This window comes from Coloeus monedula (genome assembly GCF_965178545.1).
Source record: "Coloeus monedula genome assembly, chromosome: 1".
Classification (NCBI taxonomy): domain Eukaryota; kingdom Metazoa; phylum Chordata; class Aves; order Passeriformes; family Corvidae; genus Coloeus; species Coloeus monedula.
Window position 1 is genome coordinate 86,773,689 of NC_138781.1, and position 14,246 is coordinate 86,787,934.

At 39.7% G+C, this 14,246-nt stretch overlaps 2 protein-coding genes across 6 annotated transcripts in view; one reads left to right on the forward strand and one right to left on the reverse strand.

Annotated features, from left to right (window-relative positions):
* Positions 1-6,109, reverse strand: part of MTRR (5-methyltetrahydrofolate-homocysteine methyltransferase reductase) — a 30,492-nt gene extending 24,383 nt beyond the window's left edge. For 2 of the 5 annotated variants that reach the window (XM_082289813.1, XM_082289814.1), the window contains exons 1-2: positions 5,940-6,108; positions 5,052-5,183 (exon numbers count right to left, since the gene is read on the reverse strand). Coding sequence is in view for 2 of the 5 variants with exons in the window: in XM_082289811.1 (XP_082145937.1) it covers positions 2,057-2,200 (144 nt within the window). In the remaining 3 variants the exon portion in view is untranslated. Of the gene's footprint in view, positions 1-338; positions 442-2,056; positions 2,225-5,051; positions 5,184-5,939 lie in introns of those variants that run through there. The other 3 variants (XM_082289811.1, XM_082289812.1, XM_082289815.1) reach the window with 3 other exon arrangements.
* Positions 6,110-6,193: 84 nt separating this feature from the next.
* Positions 6,194-13,312, forward strand: FASTKD3 (FAST kinase domains 3). The gene is made up of 7 exons (XM_082299077.1): positions 6,194-6,218; positions 6,690-8,150; positions 9,254-9,339; positions 9,741-9,903; positions 10,933-11,002; positions 12,307-12,421; positions 13,203-13,312. Exons 2-7 carry the CDS (start codon positions 6,719-6,721, stop codon positions 13,299-13,301), a joined length of 1,965 nt encoding a protein of 654 aa, XP_082155203.1. The 5' UTR covers positions 6,194-6,218; positions 6,690-6,718; the 3' UTR covers positions 13,302-13,312.
* Positions 13,313-14,246: the final 934 nt, after the last annotated feature.

The following is a 14,246-nucleotide window of genomic DNA, read 5'->3' on the forward strand; positions in this document are numbered from 1 at the left end:
TACTGGTATCACATGAGAACATACAATAAAATGAGCTCCATTAAAAAACCAAAAAAGATACAAGCTCAGAAAGTACGAAGTGGTGTACTAGAACAGAGGCATGCTTATTAAGTACGAAGTGGTGTACTAGAACAGAGGCATGCTTATTAAGTACGAAGTGGTGTACTAGAACAGAGGCATGCTTATTCCACTGCAGATTCTTGTCTGCAAACTTAGACACCTTTTGGAAACCAATTAGGTAACACAGCTTCTGCAATAATTTGTGTCAATTACTGCAAGGTCTGCTACATCACTAGACCAGCAAGAACCTAACACAACTACACAGTTTTTCACTCTACCTTCACTTCTTCCTACATCCTTTGTGTTTCAGGTTTGTCTCATTCTTTCTCTTTCCTTCAAACGTTCTCCTCAGCTGAGGACAGAAATGCCACACAAGAGCAGTGAGCAGCCTGCTCAAGCTGTGCCTGGTTACTGAAAGAAGAGGATGGGATCAGCCAGCCAGGTTCATCTTATCAAGAATAATACATATCATACCATGACAAATGTACTTATTCAGGTAACTCATCCAAGGCTGACTACATGCACTGTGACCCAAGATGATCTCCATTTAGCCTCCCATTTGTTACTGCTCCCACCTCACTTCCACTTCATTTCAGTCTTCATAAAATGTAATCAACCATAACCAGCCACGGATTTATGACCTTATCTCACCCCTGAGACTGTAGGTGAGAGGCACTACTTGGAAATAGCCAGTGTTCCTGAGACCTGAGCAGTATTTGACCATTCACTTTTGAATGGCAAGAAGATCACATTACTATTATTGACTCTGTAACCACCTATTCCATCCACAGACATTCACAGCAATCGCTTTAAGTGATGACAAGGTCTCAAAATACCCAATAGCTACATAAAGACAGACTTTCTAACTGACAAATAGGGAAAAAAACCAGCTTATGTGATAAAACTTACAAAGCTGCAGAAATTACTTTTTTCCTCAGTGCTCAATATTCAGATTCTGAATTCATCATTAATTTGCAGCTCTGAATTGTCTTGCCAAATTTGGCAAAATACATTCATTTAAGTGGCAGGCCAATAACAGGGCTAGAAATATTCTGACTAAATCTCCAAACCTGTCAAATGCAGAAGAAATTAAAGAGAAGAATATAAGGAGAATCTTCACATTCCCTGATGGCTGCATAAAAGTCTCTTTGTAACACTCAGCTACATACTCACTGCACATTCATACAAAATGTCTCACATTTTCAAGTGCATAAAAAAACTCTTTTAGATGTTATTTTCTCCTCCTCTCATATGAAATACCAGGCTATCAAGTTTTGATTGGTTTTTTTTAATATGTTTTTGTTTGAGGACATACAGTTGAGAGTACTTTGTGAAAGAAATTACAGTCCATATTGCTTTTAGTTACAGAACGAGGTTTTCACATTCTTACTCTTGGATAACAGCAAGTAATAAAAAGCCACTTCCTTGTTCCAGCCAAGCTTTTTATTTTGTTCTAGAACGTAACTTGAGTGAGTCCTGTGGGAATTGAAGTAAGTGCACATGCTAAGCAACATAAGAAGACCCGCAAAAGCTCTGAGCCATGCTGGAGCCCACAGTTAACAGAACACAGAACATCAATGCAAGAAAAGAAACAGAACAAAAAAAACCCAACCCAAAACAACCAAATAAACAAGAAAAAAAACATTGTTTCTAGTAACAGCAGACTTGACCTGTAAATACAAAATTCCTTCACTACTGCATACATAAAAAGTTTTCAAGAAGTCACTGAATCACTGTGAGAAGAGAGATAAAGATTTATTAAATACAGTTCTAATAAGAAAAATCACAAGATGTATCTTTGGCAGAAGGCTATTAAGTGACTGTAAGTACTGGTGGAAATTACTGATTCACAAGAACAAAAATCTGACACTAGATGGTGTACCCTGGGTGGGTGCATCTGCCAGCCTTCATGATTATCAAGAGCCACCACTCAAGCATGCGAAGAAGAATGCAGTTCTTCAATACATATTTTTCAAAACAGTATGGAGTATCTCACCTTATCCATTTCACTTATACAGTGCATATCAGCTTCAAGTCCATGGGCACCTGCTTGCTGCCATATTTCCTCAGCTATGGCTTTTGCCTGCCCCTTTTGTGTTGCATAGAGGAGCAAAAACCTCCTTTTTGACGCACAGCACATTTGAGGTTTTTTTTTTTAGAGACACTGCAGGGGAAGAAAGAATTTAAAAAGTGAATTTCTTGTAAGCAGAACAGCAAGATTTTACTTTGCTTGTGAGATTAAAAAGAGACAGTTAAAGACAGAAGCATTGGTGTTTAACTTGGAAATGAGGCATCTACTCTGAAGTGAAGGCATTTCTCACAACCAAACTTTGTAGATCAGGCTGTGAGGGACACATGGTATTGGTCCTATGTGCTGTACTGCCTTGATGCTGCAGTAATGTTGCAATATCTCCGATATCAAGAATCTAGTTTGTAAACAATACAATATGAAAACTCTTTTTATGAAAATATATACTATTTTTATTGTCTTTTTATATATTTTCCATTTCAAGTTAGCGACTGCTTTGTTCACTTCTCTGAGCTGTCTTTGAAAACAAAACAAAACATAGACCTGGTGAAGTCAAACTACAAAGCCTGAGGAAAAAAATTAAAATTCTCAGTTCTTCTACTTTGAAATCATTATTTTTTGCTTGAATGACTTTATACTTTATTGTCCACTATGTATTTTGGAGCACAATCACTGACTTGAGTTTCTTATTTCAAAAGTGAGCTTCTTACCCAAGTGCAACTTGACCCTGAGGTTAGCTCAGTTGGTCAGAACAAAGTACTAATAACCAACGTGTTGGTTTTGATCCCTGTATTGGCCATTCACTTTGGAGGAGTTGGACTCTATGTTCCTTCTGGGTCCCTTCCAACTCAGACTATTCTGTGATGCTGTGAACTATAGAATTGACTCTCTGGTTTTTTTTTCTTCCTAAAAGTAAGAAAAAGTCTTAGAGAAATCTGCTGTGGTGTCACCAAGTCTCTCACAAGTGGCAGGATGAATGAGATGCATATCCTTATCCATTCACCTGTCCCAGGAAAATTTGAATGTGAGACGTTTTCTTCCATTATTTTGACACAGAGAACACAACAAATGTAACTTCAGGCAGCAGTAAATAAGTGAGAGAAGCAGAATGTCTTCAGCACGAGTATTACAAACTAATTTTCTGTCAATATTTTATCATTGCTAAGGAGGTGCAGTAGAACTCAAATACCTAGAATTAGTAGTGCGAAATTTTCAGTTCCCATCCTGAGGTACCTCTCATGTGCCTGGGCCCAGTTTGCTGTACTTCACCTACTGCTTTCACATAGTTTCAACTATGGAAAGCATTCAGTGTCCTAACCAGGCACAGTGAGCTATGGAAACCTGTGGCTACATTATTTGATGTACCTCTCTTTTCTCTCTCAAGGGAAAACAAACATAGTTCAATCGTATAAGAATATTGTACTCTATTCATATGGCAGGATATTTCTCCTCACAGTACTGAGGAAGGCTTCTCTTACAGGAATTTTTTTTGAAAGCATAATTATACATCAAAAGTAGCAAAACTAAGTGATAGGTTCTTAAGAGTGCCTGTATCATATGTGAATTTCATGAAAAATGTAATTACTAGAAAATTTTGAGTTTTTCATTGTATTTTCTTCTACTTTGTTTTCCATTTTAGCTTTCATTTTAAATTAATTATATATATTATCTAAAATTATTAGTAATGACCTTAACAGTCACCTCTAAATAAATTCATTTATGTAACTGGTTTCATGAGCATGTGTGCACAGAAGGTGCATACAACAAAACAATCCACAAAATTATTTTTCACCTTCCTTTTCCAGAAGAAATACAAAGAAATGCACTAATTATGATGATTCATATAAAATAGTGTAAATACAGTTTAAATACCCTCAGGTCCCTGTAGTAATACAGATTCATCCTGGTCATGTACTGTGTTTTCACCTAACTCTCTTGTCAGCAGGTGGCATCACCCAACTACAAATGGATAAAACCAATAAAGATGAAGTGGTGTTTCATTACTACACTCTTTCTCATACCTCAAAAAGGCAGGAAGATAATCAGTTTCTGACACCATAGCACAGAATCCTTCTGTATAAGAAAAGCTAAGAAGTAAGCTGCCAACACTACAGCTCAGGCATTACCAACATGAGACTGTTAGAACAAGAGTCAGCTTGGGAAGCTGTTAGTGCTTCAGAAGCACAAAGATTTGCAATTGCAGGGGGAATGGAGAGGGCAACAGAAGGAACAGCAGTCAGGATGTGGTCTGACATGGTCAGATGTTGCCCTAACAGTGCCATGTCCTTTGCCAGGTCAGGCAGAGCAGCCAGGATTCCCGTAAGACACTGTGAGCTTTCTACTCCAGCAACACTAAAGGATGCAAAAAGCAGCCACACATATTTTCAGCGCATATATGGGAACTTGAGGAAAGGCTTTTTTTCCCTGGTGAGTGGACTAGTAGATTGCACAGAGACACAAAAATTGGAACAATCACACCTCCCACAGGTGGCACGTGGAAACAAGAGCACCAGCACAGCCAGAAGGGCAGGTAATACTGGAGATGAACATGCAGACCTCCTGAGACATGGTACTGTGTGTGTATGCAACAGTGTGAATGCATCCTTGAGGCAGCAGGAGAGAGCACAATTAGACAATTCCTTGGATTTAGATACAGAAAGCTGTTCAAATATTTGTAGGCATTTATTAACATTTTCTAGGTGCCTAGTATCATATCTGTTGCATTGTTGCTATTGATCTTAAATATATAATTCAATTAACTGATTAAACAGTACTTTATTAATTCCTTAACACTTACGTCAACAATAGAGCAATAAACTCCTTTGATCATGATTTGATCTAAACTGCACAAGTTGAAGAATTTCACCCTGTGAACAAGTCTCCTCTCTGTCATCAACCATAAGATCTTTGTGCACAGACTAAGTGGTGCCTGCTCAAAGAGATAAAAATCAGTCATGCCTACCTGCAGACGAGCAACCACAACCCAGGAACACACTTGCTCTCAGATGAGCATACTGTCCACACTGCTCTTGCTTTGCTGCTCTATACACTCTTTAAAGATGCTATGCCACTTCCACTTGTGATACGAGTTCAACTGGAATAAATAGGGAGAAAAAAGGTAATTCTTGAACTATCGAACTTTCTAAAGAATCCCTGTAACTTTAATAGTACTACCACACCAGCAGCCTTTAACATGTTGCTGTGCTGGTAGATGCACATCAAAAAACAACGTTTAAGCTGTGAAAACAACGTGTGATTTGCTGGATCAAACCAGGGCTTAACATGAAGCTAAGGATGGCATTCCAAATTACAGCTCATCTGATCCAATACTTGGAAAAATCAGAAACCTAACAGCCCACAGAATATTAGCAGGGAGCCCACCAGCCCCCTAAGGCAACAGACTGTGGGAGCCGCTGAGCCACACGTGCTGCCCCAGCAGTGCCGCAGCTGTACGGCAAGGCCAGACTCACGCACCTCATGGACCTGCCCTGGCAAATGTGACCTGCGCGGCCACGGACCGGATAAACAAACCAAGAAACTTCAGTGCGCAAACTGTTAGTTATGTCATCAGTAGATGGATAAACTCCTATGATCCTGATCCAACCTGCACTGCACACATGGAGGAGTTTCATCTCTCTGAAACTTAGAAAAACAACGTCTTTCTGTCATCAACCAGAAAAGCATCAGGCACTCCTCTGTGGCTTTAATCCGGGTTGTGGGACCGTGCCTTGAGCCACAAAGTCATTCCCAAGACACTTTTCCAACAGCCTGCGACTTGCTCAGAACCATTTTCACTCTAGGGCCAAGACAAATATAAAAAGCGAAACATAAACCCCTCCGCCCCGCGCACCTTCTCCGCCCGGCCCCGGTGCCCCCCGGAGCGGGGAACAGGAGTACTTGCGCTGCAGGACGCGGTGCACACAGGCACGAATCCCACTTCCGAAGCAAAGCGCCAGGCCCCGCTCCGCGACCGCCCAGGCAGCTCCGCGCCGAGCCGAGCCAGACCGGGCCGCAGGCAGCGGCAGCGGCAGCGGCGGGGCGGAGGCGGGGCCGGGGCGGAGCCGGGTGCGCCGAGCGGAGGCGCCGGAAGGCCCCGGCAGGCGCCGCGCTGCCCGTCATGGCTGCTGAGGTGAGCTCGTCGCGGCTGCCCCGGCACCGCCGGGTGCCCCCGGGGCGGAGCAGCGCGGGCCCGGCCCGCGGCAGCGGCTGCAGCAGTAGCAGCAATAGCAGCAGTAGCAGCAGTAGCAGCAATAGCAGCAGTAGCAGCAATAGCAGCAGTAGCTGCTGGGGCGGAGGGGGATGGAGGGGCCCAGCCGGTGCCGTCGCGCCGCTCCTGCCCGGGGAAGCGACCGTGTCAGTCTCCTGTTATTCTGCCAAAGCGCCCTTGTGGGAACACGGGGCAGAGACGCGCGGCAGCCTCTCACACAGGGCTCGCTGCTCCCGTCAGTTTCTGCTCCTGGCATTGCCTTCTGCTCGTGGCCGTGGGAGAGGGATCGTACCCGTCTTTCCAGCCACCAAAAGGATTGGGTTTTTTTTTTTCCTGCATTTTAGGGACCGTGGTGCTGTTTTCCAGACAACATATCTATTTTTCTTCCCCTAGGTATCATTTCAGAACTCACTTGATTCAATATGGCTTTGATTACCCGAAAAAGTTTCCAGTTGTATTCATGCAGCACACCAGCAAGCAGGTCTGCTTTGATGACCCTAAGCAAAAGGTTGAGCTTCATCAGTGGCCAGCAAAAACCCCAAAAGTGTAGCTTCGTGGCCATGAGGATGCTGTATTTGAAAGATAAATCTCAGTATATGTTTTGTAGGAAAAAACACTTAAAACTGCAGATGCAACCACTTTCTGTTAATGAAACTGTGCATCTTCGTGGAGATATCAGGAACTGTACTGAATCAAATAATGTGTGGATGGATGAGCAATTATTTTTCAAGAAGTTGAACAACCTTTGTACATCAAAAGAGATTTTTTACTTTCTTAGCTCTCTAGAGGTCATGTCTGATACTATGGCCTCAGGAGCCCTGCAGAGGATTTCTGAAGTTGAGGTGGATGACAATGGTCTTAAAAACCCTGGACTGTTAGAGAATGAAGTTTTCAGGGCATTATGCTTCCAGTTTGAATTTGAATCCTCAAAACTGTCAAACACTGGACTGCTGAATGCATTGCAGGCTTTGATAAAGCTTCGTATAGATCCGCAGAGCACGCTGATGGCAAGCCTGCTTTCAGAGAGCGAGGAGAGGCTTGGTAAGGGACAGCTGACTGCTGAAAATCTCTGTGCTCTTGGAGAGAGTTTGCTTGAGTTGGAAGGCCCAAGTTGTGCAATGCTGGAACAAATTGTGAACCACATGCAAGAAAAAGACATTGAGAGATGGAGTCCTGAGGAAATAGTGATGGTTTATAAGATACTGCAGGTGACTGTCAGGGAAGGGAAACAATGCCAAAACTTGCTAACCAGACTGAACAGTGTCACTTTACGCATGGTTTCCCAGCTAAGCCCAAACTTTGCAAGTGTAATACTGAATTCACTGGTGGTTCTTGGTCAGACTCAAGCAGTTCCCTTAGTCACAGCACTGTGTAAACATTCCGTGAAGCATGTTCCCTATTTCACAGATCATGAACTGGTTAATGTACTGGAAGCCTTCCTGTACTTTGGGCAAAAAGTGAAAGTTTTTACAGAGGCACTGGAAAGACACATCCCCAAGTCCATCCTCACCATGCATCCTCAAACAGTCAGCAAGGTCATGCAGTATTGCTGCAGAAAGAAGATCCTTTCAAAGCCCATCTTTGATGCAGTGGCAGAAGGTTTCATTTCCAATGCTGACAGACTTACCACTGACCAGATTGCTGCATATATTACACCCTTTGGGACTCTTAACTATCTGCCTCCAAGTGCTTCTTCCTTGTTCAGGAAGCTTGAAACTGTGCTGCATACCCGCCTGAGGCACTTTCAGCCTCACACCTTGCTGCACCTGCTACACTCGTGTGTCCTTATTCAACGTTATCCAATAAATTTTCTGCCAAAGGTATTTAGTCCCTATTTTCTGCAAAAGCTTCAAGGTAAGGAGCAGAGTTTCTCCTGGGATGTTCCATATTTCTTTCTATTATGTAGTTTGTTTCTTGTCAAGCACCCATTTTTTATCGCTTTCATTTGTCAAATCAACAGTGACCTGATCCAAGTGACTGGAAAATAGTGATCAGGAGGCCAAAGGCTGTTGCTTCCTTGTCACAATTGCCATTGTCTTTCATGTTCTGTCATTTAGATGAGTTTGAAAATTGCACTGTACAGTTTTAAAACAAAGACTTGAATTCCCTTAAAGGAATTATTTCAGTTAATCCTTCTGGTTTTCTAGAAAACAGTGACCTGGTGTTCCCCATATTTGTCCTTTTTCTTATACAGGATGCTAGAACATCCCCCATGTGATAGCCTGTTATTGGCTCTAATTATTGCACATTTCAATGCCTTTAGACATAAATCTGTTATGAACAACACATCATTTTGAGTTATTCCCTGTTTGATAGTAAAGAATTTTAGGATCATTGTAGAGAGATATATGCTATGCGAGAAAGATGACTGCCTTAATAAGATTTCAGCTAAGATTGCTCTATTAATTAAGGTAAAGTTTTCAAAGTGATTAGAAACGTTGGTCACTTAATTTTTCAACATGAAATACCTTAAGGAGTTGATTTTTTATCAAGCAGTCAAATGTCCAGAAATTATGTGGTATTATCTACTACTTGCAGATTTAAAAAAAAAAAAAAAAGGGGGGAAACAGTGAGATCCTGGGATTATAACCTGGGGAAAATGAAGTTATAAGAAGGAGATATTTATCTAAGACCTCAACTCAAATTTATTCTTCTCTGTAGAATGTCCTGCATCTTTTGGATCCTCATTTATTTGGTGAAAGAATATGACAGTTTTAACTAAGATCTTGCTAGCTGTATATTCTTATGTTGATATTTCTGTAAATAATTTTCTCATTTTTCTACCTATGTGATTTCATACTGATCTTTCTGCTTGTTCAAACAATTACTGGGAATTTTAATGATTAAATAGCTTTTCTACACATTATACTGAATAGCTTTTCCTAACTTCTGCATATGGTTTGTGTAAAGATACTTTGTTGAAGGTACACCTGAAAACCTGAATGTTGTTGTTTCAGCTCAGCCACCTGGTTTGAACAGAGCTGCTATGTCCCAGCTAACCCAGCTTTTTCTGACTGTCACCCTGGAATGCCCATTTTATGAGGTACAGTACGTGTGAAACCAGAAGTGATGTTAACAAGAGGAGATAAGGTTATTAGGGCCCTGTTTATACTTAGTTGAGTGTATTTCCCATAAAAACATTGGAATTGGACAAAACAACTTTCGTTGATGACAATATGGGGCATTTCTACCTGATTGAATTACTTGATATATTTGTATGAATGGAAACAGCTATGCATTTCTCATGAACGTGATAGCATGGAAGCTTCCTGAGGATGTTCTGGTGGTTGGGTGATTTTTAAGTTTCCAGCAGATCATACCTAAGACTGTAGGTCTCTCAATAGACTTGACTTTGAAATGCACAGAATACATTTTGCTCTGTTAGTGTGAGGTAATTACAAAAATGTTATCTCCCTTTTGATTTGGTTTTCTGTGCTTATGTAGGGTCCAAAACTCCTTTCAAGGTATCAAGTAAAGGCCTTTCCTACACTTCACAGTTCTCCTGATGTTCACCTCTTTAAAAGAGTGAAGACTGGATTACTTTATTTGCTGAAAAAAAGAATCTATTTTGCATCAGAGGTATCAACACCATATTTCTATGTAGTTGGTAAGTATCATTTCTTTAGATTAGTAATCAAATATGTGTGTGTATGGTACCAAAGCTTTAATTTCTTTTGTGGGCATTCTAAATTCTGCAAATACAGAAAAAGTAAACTGGGTTACAAAATCCTGTAAAATATCTGAAATTTGGGAACTTTAAGTAAATAATTTTTAGAGTCAGAGAAAGGAAAATGGAGAGAAAAGCACTGCAGTGTTAATTGGTATTTACGCAGCCAGTCTGCACTGAAAACAGCTGCTAATGCTTGTATTCTGTGTTTTTATTATCAGTTCCTTATCTGTTAAACAATTTGTATAATGCAAAGTAAAATGAGGCAATGCCATTTGCCTGATCTCCCTGCTTTAGTGGTGAGTAGAAAAAAAGGAGGACTGGAAGGTGGTCAGCCCTGTGTCCTGCTCAGCTGGGCTCCTCTCCCCTCAGCAAGAGCTACTGACTACACACTTGGTCATGGTTTGTGGATTCTAAGACAGGAGTGAGCAAAGCAGAGTGTTGTGTGCAGCAGGAAAGGAAACACAGAAAGCAATGATGAGGAAAGGCACGTGCCCAGGAGGGGTGGATGATAATAAGATGTTGAAGGAAGGGAGTCTTGGACACCATGGATGTCAGAGGGATTTAAAAGAAAATAAAAAAAGGGCATGATTCCAGAGTTAGTCTGCATGTCAGCTTTCATGAGGATGTTGAAGTTAGCAAAGAGGGAGAGAGCGTGTTTGTCCCCAAGGCCCTCAAAATTCCAGAGACCCTAGCTAGCACAGAAAAGTGCCATTTAACTGCATTACAATTTTTAGTGGACTTGGAATACTACTTTGCTTGTTAGCATTATGAAAGGCTGAACTGTTACTAATTATCACTCATTTGTGTTAAGTCTATACAACTTTTGCTAGCCTCTGTGATTAAAAAAAAAAATTGTGATAGTATTACAGTTATTTAATAAAACAACTGTGAGAGGATGAGAATTGCAGCAGAAAGTTTGTTATAAGAAATGCCTTTTAATGTCACTTCTTTTTTCATCTACACAAGATATTGAGATTAAATTAGATGAAGAAGGTTTTGTATTGCCTGCGGCCCAACTTGAAGAAGTACACAGACGGTAAGAGAATAAAAGAAACCACTGGTAAAATGTTGATTTATACTAAGGAAGAGCATCCAGGGTGAAAACCTGGCAAAATTTAAGCTATTTGCAGTTTTGCCATTGACTTCAACAAAGTTCAGGTCTCATACCAAAACTGCTGGCAAAAGGACAAAATTAACAATCTGCTTTTTGCTCATTGTTTTGCCACCTGACTATACAGTGTCAGAATCAAGTGATCCTTATTTGGATTATAGTAATGTATTTTGATATTCTGTAATTAATTTCCAAATTAAAACTAAATTCTAAATGAGTGTATTTGCACAGATTTAAAAGAGTTTAAATCAGTTTGAGTTCACAAATTTACTTCTGCCAGGAATCCTGTATAATAAGGATATTTGCTACAGATGCTGGTTTTTTTCATTGAGAAATGCATAGGTGTTTAAAAGTATGTTAAACAGGGGTTACTTTGGGAAGCCTTGGATACAAAGTTAAACAACCTTGCCGGTGTGGTATTTGCAACTGCATTCCTGTGAATAAAGCAAAAGACTTTGAGGAGGTTAGGCTTTTTCCAGCTTAACCTTCTGTTGAGGTTTAAGCTGAAACCAGGACACTTTCACAAGACTCAGAGACTAATACAAGTTCTTTCCAAGAGCCCATGCTTAAATGCTTAAGAATGAGCTTTAATGGCTTTTTTTTAAGTAATAGCTTTCATAAAGTAAATAAAGTCACAATACAGTTAACATACTGAAAATTTAAGCAACTTTTTAACAGTAGATGTACAAACTTTGGTTTAAGTTGATGGGATTTTTATCACCAAGATTTAAAAATATAGTTATAATCCATGCTGCCAACCATATGTACAGGTGTAGCTTATGCAGACGTAGCTTAAACTTAACTTGAACTCTAATGGATTTAACAGGTAAATTAGCAAGTTAAATAAATTTAGTTGCTAAAATGTTTTCTAGCTGAGGCAAGGTTTTTTACATTTTTCCTTCTAGAAGAATTTAAAACAGCTTACTAATCATAGCATTAAAAATATCATGCTCTCATTAACTTGCATGGTAATTTTTGTTCAGAGCAAATGAAAAACCTTTTCAGATCAGTTTCACTAAGTTTCAGGGTTTCACCTCCCACTCTTAAATTGAGTGATTTAAATAATCCTGAACTAGGTAACTCCCATCCTACATCTGATTCAACGAGGTGTAAGAGGGAGGTGCTGTCTCATGCTTCTTAGAAACTGCAGCAGTTATGGTGATTAAAATAGCTGATTGTTGTGGTTTTGTTGGGGGTTTTTTTGATACTACACTTATGCTTGATTTTAGAATCGCCCTGTGTGTTGATGGTCAGAACAGATTTTGTGCTCATAGCCACAATCTCTTGGGAGAAGAAGCTATTAAACAGAGACATCTTCAGTTACTTGGTTATGAAGTTGTGCAGGTAGAGTCCAAAGATAAAGGTTTACTTTTGCTCTGGCTAACAAAATAAGTAAAAAATTATTTTACAATATTTAAAACTGCAGTTTGAATTAATTCCTAAAGCAGATGAGTCTTGTCCTTTCTATATTATGTTCTCTCTGCCTAGTTTTTGCCTTTTTGAGGGTGTATAGAAATACCTTTTTCTTCCTTAGATTAATTAGTGTACTCTGTCTGTGCTTTTTGCCACATAGTTGCTGCTAGGAAGATAATCTTCAGTGATTAAGATTCAAATCTTGACTTAAAGGAAAATGATGTGTAAGAGTTCATTAGAATTGGAATTTTTAATCAAATACTTTTTTAAAAGGTTTGAACTTGGAATTTAAAAAGAGGAGTTAAAAACAAGAAGCTGCTTTGTATTGTAAATATTATTTTCACAACAGAGTACAACCTTTATTTTGCCTGTTGAATTAATAAAAGATATTTTTTCTTTAAACATACCTTGAATGAAAGCTGTTGCTTTTAGTTTTTTGAGATTTTATTTTCCACTTATCATCACTTATTACGTATGCCCAACTCCATAATATGTAGCTTAGTTTAACCTGTAATAGATACCACTCTTTGTTTCACAGTAATCTCTATTCAGGTCCTTTACAGATCAATAATATATTTAGGATTAAATCTTTAATTTTAAAACAAAAAAAATGATATTTTATGTGTAATTTTGCATCTGCTTAATGAACATCAGTCTTACTCAGTTATTTATTAAAAGGTATTTCCAGCAATCGTTTTTGGTTTGTTTCCAGATTCCATTTTTTGAGATAGAAAATCTACAAAATACCAGAAAAGTGGCAGATTATCTACACAAAAAAATCTTTCCTTGTACATATGGACTCAGCAACTGACACTGGAGAATACCACTGGATCACAGGCTGAACTTCTTTACTACAAAGTGTAAATTTTGTGCATGGAAGAAGAATTTCTTTTTATATATAACTCCACCTCAGAAAATTTGAGCTTCTGAATGTGAAACCTTCCAATATTTGGAACAATTAACATGTAAAGAGTAATAAAGAGGATCATATTTTCTTAAGATTTGTGTCAATATTTATTACAATTTTACAGATATAAGTGCCAGACAGTGCTGTTTTTCCCTCGTATTTTAACTGGTTCTAAATTACAGCTGCAGCACATGGCTATTCAAGGATACAGGCCAGTCTGAATGGACAGAATATGCCTACAGAATACCTACTAATCAGGGCTTTTTTTGACAGTATAAGAAGGAATTGTGCAATTTACTTACAGCTGCTCATGTGATTTCCCAAGTGTTTCATAAAACTAAAATTTGAAGTAGTTGTAGAAACAGCATTGGCTTATTGGTTTTATTTAAGAGCTGTAGAGTGCTGTTCAATAAAGAGCAATGCCTTACAGAAAATGAGAGCATTTTTAATAAAAAAGGATTTGCTTTACTTTGTAAAGTAACACTGCCACAGGAGAATGGACACGCACAACCGTCCCTGCGGGGCCACTGTCATAGGTTAGCAAGCATAGTCCCGGAAGGGACGTCCTTGCTAAGGGGTGCTTACAGTTTCCTCTGGGAACTGATAGAACCTATCAGCTGGCCAGTTTGAATATGGACAATTCTCTAAGCCACTTAAAGTTGTGAACACCTCTGTGATCCACATTTAAGAATAGGCAAACTCCCCCTCCAAGCTCTCTCGTTTCTGGCGCTGGGACAGGTGGCTGCGGGCCCCGTGTGGGGGCCAGCGGGCCCGGCCAGGCTCTGCTTGGGCCAGGCTGGGCTGGGCCACGGCCATCCTGGAGCCATGGACCTGTTCCAGCCATGGAAC

Coding starts and splice junctions, on each gene's coding strand:
- FASTKD3 (XM_082299077.1), top strand. CDS start 6,719: ATGGCTTTGATTACCCGAAAAAGTTTCCAGTTGTATTCATGCAGCACA. Junction 9,340..9,740: donor TGGAATGCCCATTTTATGAG/GTACAGTACGTG, acceptor GTGCTTATGTAG/GGTCCAAAACTCCTTTCAAG. Junction 9,904..10,932: donor ACCATATTTCTATGTAGTTG/GTAAGTATCATT, acceptor CATCTACACAAG/ATATTGAGATTAAATTAGAT.